The sequence below is a fragment of the Scyliorhinus torazame genome, chromosome 8 (assembly GCF_047496885.1).
Source record: "Scyliorhinus torazame isolate Kashiwa2021f chromosome 8, sScyTor2.1, whole genome shotgun sequence".
Taxonomy (NCBI): Eukaryota; Metazoa; Chordata; class Chondrichthyes; order Carcharhiniformes; family Scyliorhinidae; genus Scyliorhinus; species Scyliorhinus torazame.
Genome location: NC_092714.1, coordinates 225,510,588 through 225,526,095, shown reverse-complemented (window position 1 = coordinate 225,526,095; position 15,508 = coordinate 225,510,588). Strand labels below are relative to the sequence as shown.

Genomic DNA, 15,508 nt, shown 5'->3' with positions numbered 1-15,508 from the left:
AGAAGGTGGTGGCGGTAGCCACAGTATTTATATGGCTAGTCCTGTTCAGTTTTGAATCAATGGCAGCAGATTGTTGGTGATGTGCATACCATCTCCACCTCGGCATCTCCACAGGGGTGTATACGATACTTCGCTTTCTGAAGTCAATGACCAGCTCCTTGGTTTTGCTGACATTGAGGGAGAAATTATTGTCGTTACACGACACCACTAGGTTCTCTATCTCCCTCCTGTACTCTGACTCATCGTTGTTCGAGGTCACTACGGTCGAGTCATCAGCAAACTTGTCGATGGAGTTGAAGCCAAATTTTGCCCCACAGTCATGTGTGTATAGGGAGTATAATAGGGGCTAAGTACGCAGCCTTGCGGGGCCCGGGTATTGAGGACTATCGTGGAGGAGGTGTTGTTGTTCATCCTTATTGATTAAATATTCAAAGACGCTACTTCCATCTTATAAAATAGAGAGTTTCAAAGACTCTCTCTCTGTCTTAAATGAGCGACCCTCATTTTTAAACTGTGAACCCCCCCCTCAGTTCTAGATTTTCCAACGAGGAAATATCCTGTCTGCAGCCTGCCTGTCAAGACCTCTCAGGATCTTGTATGTTTCATTCAGGTTGCCTCTCCTAGCGGATACAAGTCTCTTCTGTCCAAAATTTTCACACAAGACAACCCACCCATTCCAGGCCTAGTAAACCTTCACTGAATTGCTTCCAATGCACTTACATCTTCCTTAAATAAGGAGACCAATATCGCACACAGTACTCTAGATGTGGTCTCACCAATGCCCTGTAAATCTGAAGCATAACATCCCGGCTTCTGTATTCAATTCCCCTCGCAATAAATGATAACATTCTATCAGCTTTTCTCATTGCTTGCTGTACCTGCATACCAACCTTTTGCAATTCATGCACTCGGACGCCCAGATCTCTCTGTATCTCAGAGCTCGACAATCTCTCACGACTTACATAACATGCTTCATTTTTATTCTTCATGCCAAAATGGATAATTTCCCATTTTCCCACATGAAACTGCAATTGCCAAATATTTGCTCAGTCACTTAACCAATCTATATCCCTTTGTAGCCTCTTCACAACTTACTTACGTACTTATCTTTGCGTCATCAATTTGCAACCATATCTTTGATCCCTTCATCCAAGTCATTTACATTAATCGTAAAACGTTGAAGCCCCAGCACTGATACCTGTGGTACACCATTCAACATCTTGCCAACCTGAAAAGGTTGCATTTATGGCTGCCTTCCTTTTCCTGTTAGTGAGCCAATCATCTAGCCATGCCAATATATTACTCCCTACACCATGAACCTCTCTTTTCCACAATAACCTTTGTCAAATGTCCTCTGGATATCTATGTGCAAATAATTGGGCAGATGGGAAAATGTGAAATTATCCGTTTTGGATCCATCCACTAGTTCACCTTAACCCACAGCACATGTTCTTTCTTCAAAGAGTTCCAATGAATTGGTTAAACATGACTTTCCTTTCACAAAACCATGTTGACTCTGTAACTTCATTGCAGTGTTAATGTAAGCCTACTTGTGACAATAAAGATTATTATTATTACCGTAAATTCACCTCAGCTATACGGTCTTCAATAATAGTTTCTAACATTTTCCCTATGGGAGGAATTAAGATAACTGGCCTGTAATTCCTTGTTTCCTGTTGCCTTTCATTCTTGAATAAAGGAATTACATTCGCTATTTTCCAATCTAATGAAATCGTCTTCCCTGAATCTAAGGAAATTTAGAAAATTAAAACCAACGCATCAACTATCTCACTCGCAACTTCTTTTAAGAATCTTGAGTAAAGTCCATCAGGGCCCAGGGACTTGTCAGCCCGCAGCTCCAACAAATTTGTTCCGTATCAATTCCCTGGTGATTGTAATTTTCCTGACTTCCTTCCTTCCATTTCCTGATTTGCAGCTATTTCTGGGGTGTTACTTTTGTCCTCAATAGTGAAGACCGATACAAAACAAATTTTCAATTCATCTGCCATCGCCTTATTTTCCATTATTAATTCCCCAGACTAAGGGCGGCACAGTGATGCAGTGGTTAGCACTTCTGCCTCACGGCGGCGAGGACCCTGGTTCAATCCCGGCCCTGGGTCACTGTCAGTGTGGAATTTGCATACTCTCCCCGTGTCTGTTTGGGTCTCACCCCCACAACCCATAAGAATGTGCAGGGTAGGTGGATTAGCCAAACTAAATTGCCCCTTAATTTGAAAAGAATAATTGGGTACTCTTAAATTTATTTAAAATAAATAAAATTCCCCAGACTCACTTTCTATCGGACCGACGCTCACTTTATTAACTCTTTTTAAAAAATCAATTGAAACTGTCTCTTTTTATATTTCTAGCTAGCTTCCTCTCATTCGAATTTCCCCCTCCTTAGTAATCATTCTTTGTTGTTTTTCAAACGCTGTCCAATCCTCTGACCTGCCACCCATCTTTGCAATTATGGGCTCCTTCTTGAAGTTTTATATTACCTTTAACTTTTTTTTAAGTCAACCACAGATGGTGAATTCTCCCCTTGGTATCTTTCTTTCTCATTGAAATTATCTATTATCTGTGCATTCTGATATATCCCCTTAAACGTCTATTCTCTCTTTAGACCTAATATTAACCTAAATTGCCAGTTCACTTTAGCTAGCCCTGCTTTCATGCCCTCATTATTGCCCTTATATGTAGATTAAAATCCCCCATTATTATTGTCAAGCTCCCATTATTTCTTCCTTTATTCCCCATGTACTCCTTCAAGTGACATATTGCCTTTTATCATTTTCTCATCTCTACCTAAACCACTTCTACGTTGTAGTTCCCTGAACTGAGGTCATCCCTCCTATTGTGCTAATACCATCATTAATTAACAGAGCCACCATTGTACCTTTACCGAGCTTTCGGACCTTCATAAATGTCATGCACCCTTCAATATTCAGGTCCCAATCTATGTCATTCTACAGGCTTGTCTGTGTAATCATTTTTTATTTTTTTTAAACGGTCTAGCCAATTATTAGAATTTATCTGTCATACTAAGTAAACAATGGGCCAAGTCAGGATATTGCCAAGCTCGAAAAAGACAAATACAAAATAAATCACATATAGTTATATATAAATATTAGAAATGAAAATAAAGCATCCTATTAGATTTGTAGTTTTAAGAAAGCCCCACAAGTCAGGTAAGACAAATTAAGCTCTCAACACTTTGGAGCCACAAACACTTTAAAGCTGTAGCTTTCCCACCGATCCCATGTCTTCAACTTTAAAACTCAAGGGAAACGGTGATAAGCTGTTAATTAAACTTGAGGTATGGAAAAGCGGTCTTTGAATAATTAAAATAATTAGTCGTAATAAGACGGTAGTGGTGAGCAGCCTTCTTGAGCTGCTGCAATCCACCTGGTGTAGGTACACCTACAGTGCTAATGGGGGGGGGGGGGGGGGGGGGGGGGAAGAGTTCCAGGAGCAACGACGAGGGAATGGTGATATACTCATTGCACCATTGGAACCATAACATTTTACAGTACAGAGGCATCATTTTGCCCAATCTATCTGTGTTAGAGCAATTGAACCTAGTCCCACTGTCCTGCTCTCTAGCTTTGGTACTTTGTTACCCACCGTTTCAAATATTTCTCTAAAATTCCAATGATATTCAGACCTCTAATGATCATAGAGCTAAGTTTTGAGTTCATGGAATTCTGGAAATAGTGGCATGGAATATTAAGACATCCATCTGAGTTTCAAGTTGTCAGGTCTACAGCCAGAATCCTCATTTCTGGCATTTGAGTTGCAATGAACGAAACTACAACGACATTTATTAATTGCTGGAAACGTTCCTTTGGTATACTCACTATTTGGCCTAATTCATTGCATAAAGGAAGCTCTCAAAGAATATCGTTGGGTTTTCTAATGCAGATGGAAGGCACCAAAATACCGTACATAAATTAGTCTTGATAATTACAACTTCATTTAGAGCTATGCATCTGCTCATAAATAGTTCTGGAGTCATGGTAATGATCATGACTATTAATGTTTTGAATTCAACACCCCACCTCCCAACACATTGTACTTCGGTTCTGTTTATGTTTTAACAGTGACACATACCATAGTCAGTAGGCAACGTGCAAGTTCAGTTTCTAGGACAGTTCACCACAACTCTATTTAGCTCCCGTGTTACTGGGCTTTTTATTCTTTCACATTCAAAATTTTAGCAGAAAAACTCTTGTTCTATGGGAAGCAGCTAGAATTTAATTGGAGTTTTAATAAAAAAATTATTGGCAACATTAACATTACAAGCAGTTTGTCAGGCAAATATGTTTCATTTTACCTGTACAGCTGCCATAGTTTCAGCATCTTCTTTTTTGCTTGTTGCTGGAAAGAACACAATGTTGTCTATTGTTTGGATTAATTCCAGCTGTACAACACATTTGATGAGGAGAGCAGCAAAGAGTTTCTGATCAGATATTCCTGGAAAATTGAACAAAATGATTAAATCAGTGGAGGACCCCATCAACACAGTGGCACAGTAAGTCAGCACAGCCTTAGGTGACTGTGTGCAGTTTGCACGTTCTCCCCTTGTCTGCGTGAGTTTATTCCAGGTGCTCCGTTTACCTCCCAGAGTGCAAAGATATGCAGGTTAGGTGGATTGCCATGATCAACGTGGGGGTTGTAAGGTTGGGAAGGTGGAGTGGTTCCAGGTAGAGTGCTCTTTCGGAGGGTCGGTGCAGACTCGATGGCGAGTGGCCTCCTGCACTGTAGAGATTTTGTGGAACATTCATTCACAAGTAAAAGCATTAAATAATTGGGGAACTAGTATTTCAATGCATAGTTTGCCATTCATTTCTCATTCTGGCCATTCCTGTGGTTTGTTGCTGAAACACAAGGTGGCAAGGACATTATTGCTGTAGAAAATTACATCACAGGAAGTTTGTAAGTTATCCAATGCAATGCACTCAGTATTGAAGGCTGACTTGGTATATCTCTGCATTTTTTTTTCTTATTTGTTCATGCGATGTGGGCATCTCTGGCATAGCCAACATTTATTGTCCATCCCTAATTACCCTTGAGACGGTAGTGGTGAGCAGCCTTCTTGAACTGCTGCAATCCACCTGGTGTAGGTACACCTACAGTGCTAATAGGGAGGGGGGGTGGGGGGAAGAGAGAGAGAGAGTTCCAGGATTTTGACCGAGCAATGACGAGGGAATGGTGATATACTACTAAATCGGGACTTTGGTGGGAAGGGGGTTCTTGCAGGTAGTGGTGTTCTCATGTGGCTGCTGCCTTCGTCCTTCTAAGTAGTAAGGTCAGGGAATTGGGTAGTGTTGTCAAATAATGTATATTATATTTTCTGTCCTCCAGTGCCAGCTCAGCTTTATTTCTGGCTTTGTGCCAAGGATTTTTGTCTCTCTTGCTTTTTCTTACAGCTGTGTTATGTCAGCAGTAAATTGATAGTGAAGCTGCTGATCAATAGGATAAAACAGCTCAACTACCAACCTCCTTTTCGCCTTAGTTGGGATAAAACTGAGGACAGGTCAATTATGATTAGGATTTATATGAGTGCAGGAAATACTGATGTACTTGTAACTTGGACGAACTTACAACGGTTAATTAGATGCTAAAAGCTCATATAAGAAGTCAGTTCAGTTAGTCCACAGACAGGTTAATAAGTAAATGTGTTTGTTGTTGCTGGATGAAATATAGAACGTTATACCAGACTTAATGATTTAACAGTATACTGATAGTTAGTAACATACTTTAAATGAGAATATAAACCCTAAAATTATATATGATGCCAGGTAAAAATATATACTACCATTTGTATACATTTGCCAGCATGAGTCACTGAACAGTTAGCAGAAGAAGGGCCTTTGTTAACTTATTTTTCCTCCTCCTGAGCAGAGGGGACACCAAAGTCATTTTAAAATTTTTTGCAAGATTAAGATTGTACATGCATTATTTTAACTGGAATTATTTTCTTTAATGTGCTTGTTGGGAAACCTGTGTGATTTGAAGCTTATTTAGGCATGGCAGGAAGAAATACACATTTTAAAACAAAAACTGCTCAGGAAACATCTGCCTGGATAATTACAGTAAACAGAAAACGTTGTGCACAAAAACAAGACTTACTTGCATGCGGTCTATTTTTCCAAGTTTCATCACTGGTGTTAGATACTTGACTTTGACCTTTTTCAGAAGGGTTTCGCTCTGTGCTACAGACTGATTGGCGGTCAGCTTCCAAGTCCTATGAAAACATGAGATAAGTTGTTAAATGGCACTGGATAAACTACCACAACACTTTTTTAAAAATAAAGATATAATTAAGCACTGAAATCTTTTTAATTGCAGTTATTTCAAATTATACTCACGGAACCCTTCTCTGAAGACTCCTCCTCCATGCCAGTGGGTCGCCATGCTAACAGACTATAAACACAAATATTTATGATCAATCTATAAAAGGTACCATTATTCCATAATTTAAACAAATTTAAAAGAACAATGTGAAGTGTTCAAGCTATTGCTACAGCAATGCTATTTTTCAGATGAATTTCCGTTGCTGATAAAAATCACACAAAAAAACTTCTATAGTCATGTAGATATTTGGTAACTTCGACTTACGCATGGGGAATAGTGGTTTTGAAGATGGCCAGCATGCAACCACATGTTTTATCCCAGACTAAAGGACTGAATTTGTGACCAGTTAGTATGACCACATTTTCTAAACAATTTGTTCCTGATCGGGCCAATTGTTCATTATCTACAAAAAGACAGAAAGGGTCCAAGTAAAAATTTAATCACACAAAAACTGTACCCATTCAAATCAAGCTGCGTTTCAAGGCATCAATTTATTAAACCACATTAACCCTCGTTCAGCAAAAAAAATTCTACAGTTTGCATAACCAAAATGAAAAGGACCCCCAAATAAAACACCTATTTAGACCACTTTAAAAAAACCAAAGATATCATCATTGGACACCTCAAGCTAGAACTTCATTTAAATGATAGCTTAATGCATTTTGAACTCTTCTGTTATGATTCTGCTGAATAAAGAAGTTACCTTGTTGTACACACCAATGTAGTTGAGCAAATATGTCATCCAATAGTACATGATTTAAAACTTCATAGAATTGTGTGAAAACATCGCAAATAGCATAAAGTGCATGATTACATGTAGTTGTCATCCATTCAGACTTCTGTGAAGAAGATCAGATGTAGCATTTAATGACGCAATTGGCATTTTTTGTATAATACACTTCAAAAAAGACTGAAAAGATTTTTTAGGTTTGTTACATTAAACCAGGAGATCAGCGATTAAATCTGGGACTTGGGGATTATGTGAGTCAGAGCTGCACTACACAGTGTCTTTATCCACTCAGTCAGTGTGGAAATTATCTTAATTTATCGGCCTCAGCTAATTACAAGTAGATAAAACAAAATATGTCTCTGGCATTGATGAATACTGCACTTGTCCAGGTTAATCATAATGCATTTTGGGGCAACAAGTTTCAGGAAAAATCGATTATTTGATAATAAATTTCTACATGCCTGACGTACATGGTAAAACCTACAGCATTTAGTCTCAAATAGTTTGGAAATACAGTATTGAACATACAAACATACTGAAACTTCTGAATTAGATTGTAGCATAGATTCATTTTATTTTTTTCCCCAATTAAGGGCAATTTAACGTGGCCAATCCACCTACTCTGCAGATCTTTGGGTTGAGGGGGTGAGGCCCACACAGACAAGGGGAAAATGTGCAAACTCCACATGGACAGTGACCCGGGGCCGGGATCCATAGTGCCATGAGGCAGCAGTGCTAATCACTGTGCAACCGTGCCGCCCTATAGATTTATGCGAAAACAGAAGGGGATCATTAGCACGGTAGCATAGTGGTTAGCCCAATTGCTTCACAGCTCCAGGGTCCCAGGTTCGATTCCCGGCTTGGGTCACTGTCTCTGCGGAGTTTGCACATCCTCTCCATGTGTGCGTGGGTTTCCTCCAGGTGCTCCGGTTTCCTCCCACAGTCCAAAGATGTGCAGGTTAGGTGGATTGGCCATGATAAATTGCCCTTAGTGTCCAAAATTGCCCTTGGTGTTGGGTGGGGGTACTGGGTTGTGGGGATAGGGTGGAGGTGTTGACCTTGGGTAGGGTGCTCTTTCAAAGAGCCGGTGCAGACTCGATGGGCCGAATGGCCCCCTTCTGCATTGTAAATTCTATGATTCTATGATTAGCATCACTCCCTTTACTGTTATCCAGATGCCGGCAAATATAACCCCTTCATTTATCCAGCTCCCTTTTAAAATTATTGAACCTGCATCCACTACCCTTTCAGGCCATGTATTCTAGATCATGTAAATTTGCTGCATACATTTTTTCCTTCATTATACAAATTATCTGGAGGTAACCTGATAAAAAAGTGGACTAACTGACAGAATGTCAAAATAAGTACTGTTGTTGACTATTTTGGGTCCTGTGACACAAAGAAATTAACTTAAATGTTGGACAAAGTCCATGTTTGCCTTACCTCAGTCTGCTGTTCAGGGAGTTTCATGTTATCAAATATCCGAAAGATAATCCTAAACAGATCTTGCCACCAGTGTTTCTCAAAGGTTTGGCCATAGCTTTTTATGATTTCAAACATCACAGTAAGCCCTCTGAAAGACAGATTTCATGAAAGATGTTGACTACAAATCATCATTGTAACAGGTCTATTCTATAATTTTGATGAAGATATCACAACTGAACTGTTTCTTACCGTGTACGGACATCTAATTTGCAACGATTAATAATGCAGGAAAGCTCAAACAAAATCGGAAACCATCCTCGTACCCATACTCTATCTCCAGGAGCGACATTCATATCATCACTGGTGTATTCCTTCAGTGCCTAACAAAATACATTTAAAATTTGAACAAACTCCATGTAATCAAAATATATTGATCATTTTATAGATATTTATAGTTTACTTTAATAACACACAATGTACTACACAAACAAACAAAAAATATTTATCGCTTTTCGTGCTAATAGTCCTTTCCATCACTGGACAGATTGAGGAGGGAAGCAGTGGACTCATAAACAAGTCCTGGTAGAATCTATCTGGTTTTAGTACAAATTTGGTACAAATGGTCTGGGCTACTCCCTACCGTCGGGTGATCAGAAGGAAGATCATTTTCCGCTATATTCCATGAACTTTATGTGGGCATATGCGCCCATATTCTCCACTTTGATTCTGGGGGTCGGAAAGCTCAATTGGCTGGACAGCTGGTTTATGATACGGAGCAATGCCAACAGCATGGGTTCAATTCCCATACCGGCTGAGGGTATTCATGAATCATAGAATTTTTCATAGAATTGAAAATGTAGACGGCGGCCCTTTGGCCCATCGAGTCTGCACTGGCCCTTGGAAAGAGCAGCCCACTTAAGCCTATCCCATTCCCATTGCCCAGTAATTCCACCAAAACCTTTTTGGACCCAAGGGCAATTTATCATGGCCAATCCACCTAACCTGCACATCTTTGGACTGTGGGAGGAAACCGGAGCACCCAGAGAAAACCCATGCAGGCACGGGGAGAACGTGCAGGCTCCACACAGACAGTGACCCAAGCCGGGAATCCAACCAGGGACCCTGGAGCTGTGAAGCAACTGTGCTAACCACTGTGCTACCGTGAGGCCCCACCTTCTCAACCTTGCCCCTTGCCAGAGGTGTGGTAACCCTCAGGTTAATAAATCACCACCGGTTAGCACTCTCTCAAAAAGAGAAGAGCAGCCTATGGTCCTCAGAGATTGTGGGAACTTTTATTGAACTTTAATGCATAGCACATTACTGGCTCATTCTGGGAGTTGTAAACTACTTGTTTCCTAATCCTCTCTGCTTCTCTAAGTTCCGTAAAGATGCTCCTCAGAAACTACATTCGGCCAAGATTTTGATCATCTATCCTAATATCTCTTATGTGGCTTAGTGGAGTTTGCTTAATAGCACCCCTTTGAAGCTTGAGATATTAAGCTACATTCAAGGAGCTATATAAATGCAAGCGGTTTTGATTTACCTTCTTTATTCAAGTCAGGAAAGCCTTACATTAGAATGATTCAATACATAAACAAACCATCACTTGGTTCTGGTATACCACATTGAAATGACTATTCAGCCGATTGACGTACCACATTTACTGTTTTGTTGCTCATTATTTAGATATCATAAATCAGCAAGTGGCATTGTCAATACAATACGGCACAATATCAATGCAGTAAATAACATTTGATAACACTACCCAATTCTAAATAAGCAATTGATAACAACAATTTGGCAACCAAAATCAGAATGGATGAGCATAAACGAGCAACATTACGGTATTCGCTACAGCTCAATCGTAACACTCTTGGGTAGGCTCAAATTATAGGCCAATGCTCCAGTGGTATACTGTGGGAGTGGTACACTGTTAGAGATACAGGGCAGAATTCTGCCATTTTGAGACCAAATGCGGTGGTGGGCAACTCTGGTGGCGCATTTGCTGCTGGTCACAATGGTGGGATCCTGTGCCAGATTCTGCGCTTAGAACCTTATTAATTATCCACAAATTCCCAAATCACTTGGTGGTCTGGCATCTGTGTTAATGAGCATTCATGACATGCAAATGGCATTCATGCCATGAGCCAGCGGGATGATCGACCACCATTGAGAAAATTACAATGCGATTTTACACTGGCGGGTTTCCAATTTTTTCGCTCCCGCTCGATTCTCCACTCCCACCAGTCACCAAAGCCATCATGGGTGGATGGGAGAACTCCGTCCCTAGTCTTCAGAATGATCCGTTAAACAAGTTTGTCCTCTCAGGTGTGTATAAACATTTCCAAAGCATTCTTTCGTCCCAGTCAGGGAAGTGTCCTGACCTACAATCATCACCCAAGAGCATCAGTAAAATTGATTATCCGGTAATAAGCACACTTTTTTTTGATCTTTCTACACAAATTTGTTGCCCAAATTCTTTGATTACAAAAATTATTGGCTGCAAAGCTCTCCGGGATCGCCTTAGATCACGAATTGTGCCACATAAATTGAAATTTCTCTCTTTCTTTCACTGATATTAACTCACTTGTGGTCTCTCAGACACATATGTTGCACAATGTCGAATAAGTCGGATAGCCTCCATGCTGGTGTCAGGAAATGCAGCATTACAAGCAAACTCAGCTAAACATTTCACAGCATCCTGGAATGAGTCGATGGCCGCTGGAAAATGCTTCTTAAAAACATCCACTAGAGACAAACATCCATCAGTGGAAGAATAATTAATCAATGGTTCTCTGTGCTTCATTTATAAACATGATAGCTGTCTCGAGACTTCAACCATAAACACAGCACCAGAACTAGTTACCAATTTTCAGTTTTATCTATTTTTGTCTACTATAAAAATATTTTCAGATAATCAATTAAATTATCCTATAGACTTAGAATCAGCTTTAAACATATTGTATTATAAATGGAACATAGAAAATGTATGTTCATTTACGAGGAAGTCTAATTAAAATGAAAGCATTTACTAGAAAAGGAATTCTTCTGAAGCTATAGCATTTAATAGAGAACATTTACAGATAATGTGTCCAGTAGTCTGGAATGCCAACTCCACAATTGGTTCATCGTGATCTGAAGCAGCTTGGTGGAATACGGAGAAAATGTTCTTCCATCCTGAACGAATATTTGAAGCTTGTGAATTTACCATCTGAGCAATGCACCGAATGACCATGTCCTTTATTGTTGGTGACCTGAGTACATATTAAAGCAAACACATTTGTTTTTGCGTTACAAAGTTAAGTTTAGGTGCTAAGGTTTCTATGAAACATTTGTAGTAATGGGCTGAAAATAATTCTACACGAATATACTTGCTATGAATGATTATACTCTAGCCAGTCCGATTACATTTGTTGAATGAGCAAAAATTAATAGTTCTGAGTATCGGAAAATAAGTTGCAAAACAATGTAAATAGTACAGATCAGGAAGGTTATCCAAGGTATAATCACAGCCTAAAAGTTATTTTCTCATAAATGTAGCTTTCTTTATGTTCAATATAAATGACACCCTATACAAATCTAAAATGACTAGAATTGTATAAGTAAGCTAAGGTTACAAAAACACATGTATATAGTACAATATGGCTGTTACAATGCCTGGATAGGTAGCTATTCCTTCTTACCCTGTTCATCTGTCCACAGCTTTCAACATAGCCAGTTTACCCCATTCCATCCCCCCCCCCCCCCCCCCCACACACACACAATTAACTCACCACCATGACATCAACCTAATTTTCATGACCTTCCTACTTGTCAGAATATCATCAGTACTTCATCTCTAGTGGTTTATCCTTGCCATCAGCTTTCAGATACCCAAAATTCTATCCTTGACCTGGAATGTTCCTTATCCATAAGTTGCCATTCCACAATATATCTAAAAATGGGGTCAACTTCCAGATGAGTGCTGGTTTTATCTGCCTTCATCATTTTTCCATCACCTTCCACTTCAAGAATGCTACCATACTAGCTAAATGCCCAAGACATGAGCCAGAACCTACAAGGAACTTCAGGTATCAGGGGTGAACCATTCCCTTTCTTCAATCTTTGCTTTTGCTCAAGCTCAATTGCAGTATCCGATTTTCTCTAGCACAGCTTCAAATCCAACGACTGAACCATAAATAAGACTGACTGGTAAAGTGCTGAGGGAACACTGCATTGCAGTAGATTTAACACATGTTTACGGTGCTGTTGGTATAGCAACAGCCCATGCACAAATCTTCAGTGAAGTCAAAATCATAGTGGACTTCACAACTAGCAAATATAACAATGTGCAATTGTATGATATCTTTAATAAAGACTGCTAAGAATTACTAGTGTTTGAGCTATACAGATGTCGAACATCAGTCCATTGGGGATCAGTAATGTGTGAATCAAGTGTTGTTAAAAAAAGACAATTTTTAAAAGTCACAAAAGCTAAATTGTTCATTAAATGCATCCTACTTCAAATTGGATCACTTTTCTTCAGTGGCAAAGCAAAATATTCATACCTGTTCCTCTTCATAATGTGCTCAAAAGGTCTCAAGAAGTCCTTTTGGAACCGAAAGTTTGCCAACTCTCCTTTCTCCAAAAATTTCATTGACAGCTGCCTTAGAGAGTCAACAGCAAAGATGGCAACATCCTCATTTGGATTGCATCCAACCTGCACCAGAATATAAATACACTGAATTACACACAAATAGTAAAATCTTTAGCTTCTGGGAGGATATAAGTGGCACATCCACTAGTTTCTTCATGCATTTAATGGCTTCTTCAACAACAAAAAAACTGTCAAGTGTTTATTGGCCATACAATGATTCAAATGTTTACAGGAACTTTGGATTCTAACCAAATGAGAAACTTTTCAGAATAGGGAAATTAAACACAACTGTACCTTATTAAAGTGATTTCCAATCACTTCCCAAATTCTTGACCACTGAAGCCTGATCCGGCCCATGTTATAGTATGAGATTTCCACAATCTTTTGAAGGCTGAACATGCGTGGATGGTGAGGTGAACCCAATTCATCCATAGACACAGCACACAGCCAATGTACAAAATCAACTGGTGAATTGAAAAGAAAAAGTTAATTTTTTTCCAAAATTATTTTTAAAGAAAGCCCTTCTGGTGCTTGTGGACAAAAACAAATTGATTTTTTTCCTGCTAGTTTGTGTCTTACCCATTCCGTAATTCTACTTGTCACTTTCTCTTTCAAATACCTTGAATCACTATCCATTGGGTTTGTGGCTGGTTTCTCATACGCATTCCCCATCAATGTTTTTGAAAATCTTCCCCGCCCACTGTCTTTTTTTTTCTCTTCTCTCAATATTTCATAGAATTTACAGTGCAGAGAGGCCATTCGGCCCATCAAGTATGCACCAGCCCTTGGAAAGAGCACCCTACTTAAACCCATTTCTTCCATTCTCTTTCTCTAGTAGACTCAATTTATCTGCCTCAGCTCGGACGAATTTCATGAGACAAGGCAATATAATAGGCAATCCATAGCTGGACACTGAAAGTGCTTGGGGAAGAGTTACCGGGAATTGTTGCAAAGTGGAGAGAGAAATAGACAGCTTCAGGCTGCGGGTGACGATAAAGGTAGAATATAGAGTCTGGGAATGTATGGAGCTAGGGGTGGAAGGGGCTGAAACCTGGAAAAAAAAGCAAAGTTTCAGGTGGAGGTGGTTTGGTAGCACAAGGGATGAAAAGGGCTTCACTGCCAGTATGTACCTGACAACACTTGGTTCTGGTAGCATGGAGAAAAATAAATTAGAATTTGCTTTTATAAAGCACCTGCTCAGATCTCTGGAAATAAGTCAAAGTGATTTACCTTTATTGATTTAGAAAAAAAAATTAGAGTACCCAATTCTATTTTTTTTCCAATTAAGCGGCAATTTAGCGTGGCCAATCCACCTAGTCCGCACATCTTTTGGGTTGTGGGGGTGAGACCCATGCAAACACGGGGGAAACTCTACACGGACAGTGATCCGGGGCCGGGATCGAACCCGGGTCTTCAGACCTGTGAGGCAGCAGTGCTAACCACTGCAGCACCGTTCATTGGTTAATACTTGAAAGAAGATTCCAAAAACAGAAAGGAGAGGAAGCACGGTGGTGCAGTGGTTAGCACTGCTGCCTCACGGCGCTGATGTCCCAGGTTCGATCCTGGCTCTGGGTCACTGTCTGTGTGGAGTTTGCACATTCTCCCCGTGTTTGCGTTCGTTTCGCCCCCACAATCCAAAGGTGTGCAAGGTAGATAGATTGGTCACTCTAAATTGCCCCGTAATTGGAAACAATGAATTGGGTATTCTAAGAAAAACGGAAAGGAAATTAATGATAAACCATGCTGTTTTAGCTGATGTTTGTTGAGTGAGGAATACTAGCAAGGACATTTTGGAGTCACCTATATGCTCGTCAAGCCTCCTGCGAACTCTCTACCACCTAGATGAAGGGCAGTAGATGCATGGGAACATTATTATCTTCAAGTTCCCCTCCAAGTCACACACCATCCTGACTTGGAAATATATGATTGTTCCTTCACTGTTTACAAGTTAAAATCCTGGAATTCCATTCCTAACAACACTATGGGTATACCTACACCACATGGACTGCAGCAGTTCAAGGAGGCAGCCACTTTGAAAAGGACAATTAGGGATGGACACAAAATGCTAGCTTAGCCAGTGATATCCACATCCCGTACACAATCTCTGGCGATCCCTTAATAAGGCAGTAGTGTCTGTTAAGTAATGGGTTAAGAGACATTGCAATTAGTTGTCTCATTTATGTTAAGTATCCATTAATTGACACTGATATGTAAAGGGGCTTCAGGTGGCCTCTGGTACGTGATGTATAGTGAGAGTTTTGTGCAAAGGCTGTTGGAAGGAAGTAAATGTGTGTTTGTGAAAAAGGAACAGAACTTTAGACACTTCATATCACAGCAACTAAAACGTCTAACAATTGGTA

The 15,508-nt window shown here is 39.9% G+C and overlaps 1 protein-coding gene across 1 annotated transcript in view; it reads right to left on the bottom strand.

Moving 5' to 3' along the window:
- LOC140428409 (brefeldin A-inhibited guanine nucleotide-exchange protein 2-like) overlaps window positions 1–15,508 on the bottom strand; it is a 162,341-nt gene that overhangs the window by 16,784 nt on the left and 130,049 nt on the right. The window contains exons 25-35 of the mRNA XM_072514827.1: window positions 13,443–13,612; window positions 13,060–13,211; window positions 11,594–11,766; window positions 11,100–11,260; window positions 8,762–8,892; window positions 8,531–8,660; window positions 7,061–7,196; window positions 6,622–6,760; window positions 6,372–6,426; window positions 6,133–6,247; window positions 4,334–4,473 (exon numbers count right to left, since the gene is read on the bottom strand). Of these exons, the coding sequence (XP_072370928.1) occupies window positions 4,334–4,473; window positions 6,133–6,247; window positions 6,372–6,426; window positions 6,622–6,760; window positions 7,061–7,196; window positions 8,531–8,660; window positions 8,762–8,892; window positions 11,100–11,260; window positions 11,594–11,766; window positions 13,060–13,211; window positions 13,443–13,612 (1,502 nt within the window). The remainder of the gene's footprint in view (window positions 1–4,333; window positions 4,474–6,132; window positions 6,248–6,371; window positions 6,427–6,621; window positions 6,761–7,060; window positions 7,197–8,530; window positions 8,661–8,761; window positions 8,893–11,099; window positions 11,261–11,593; window positions 11,767–13,059; window positions 13,212–13,442; window positions 13,613–15,508) is intronic.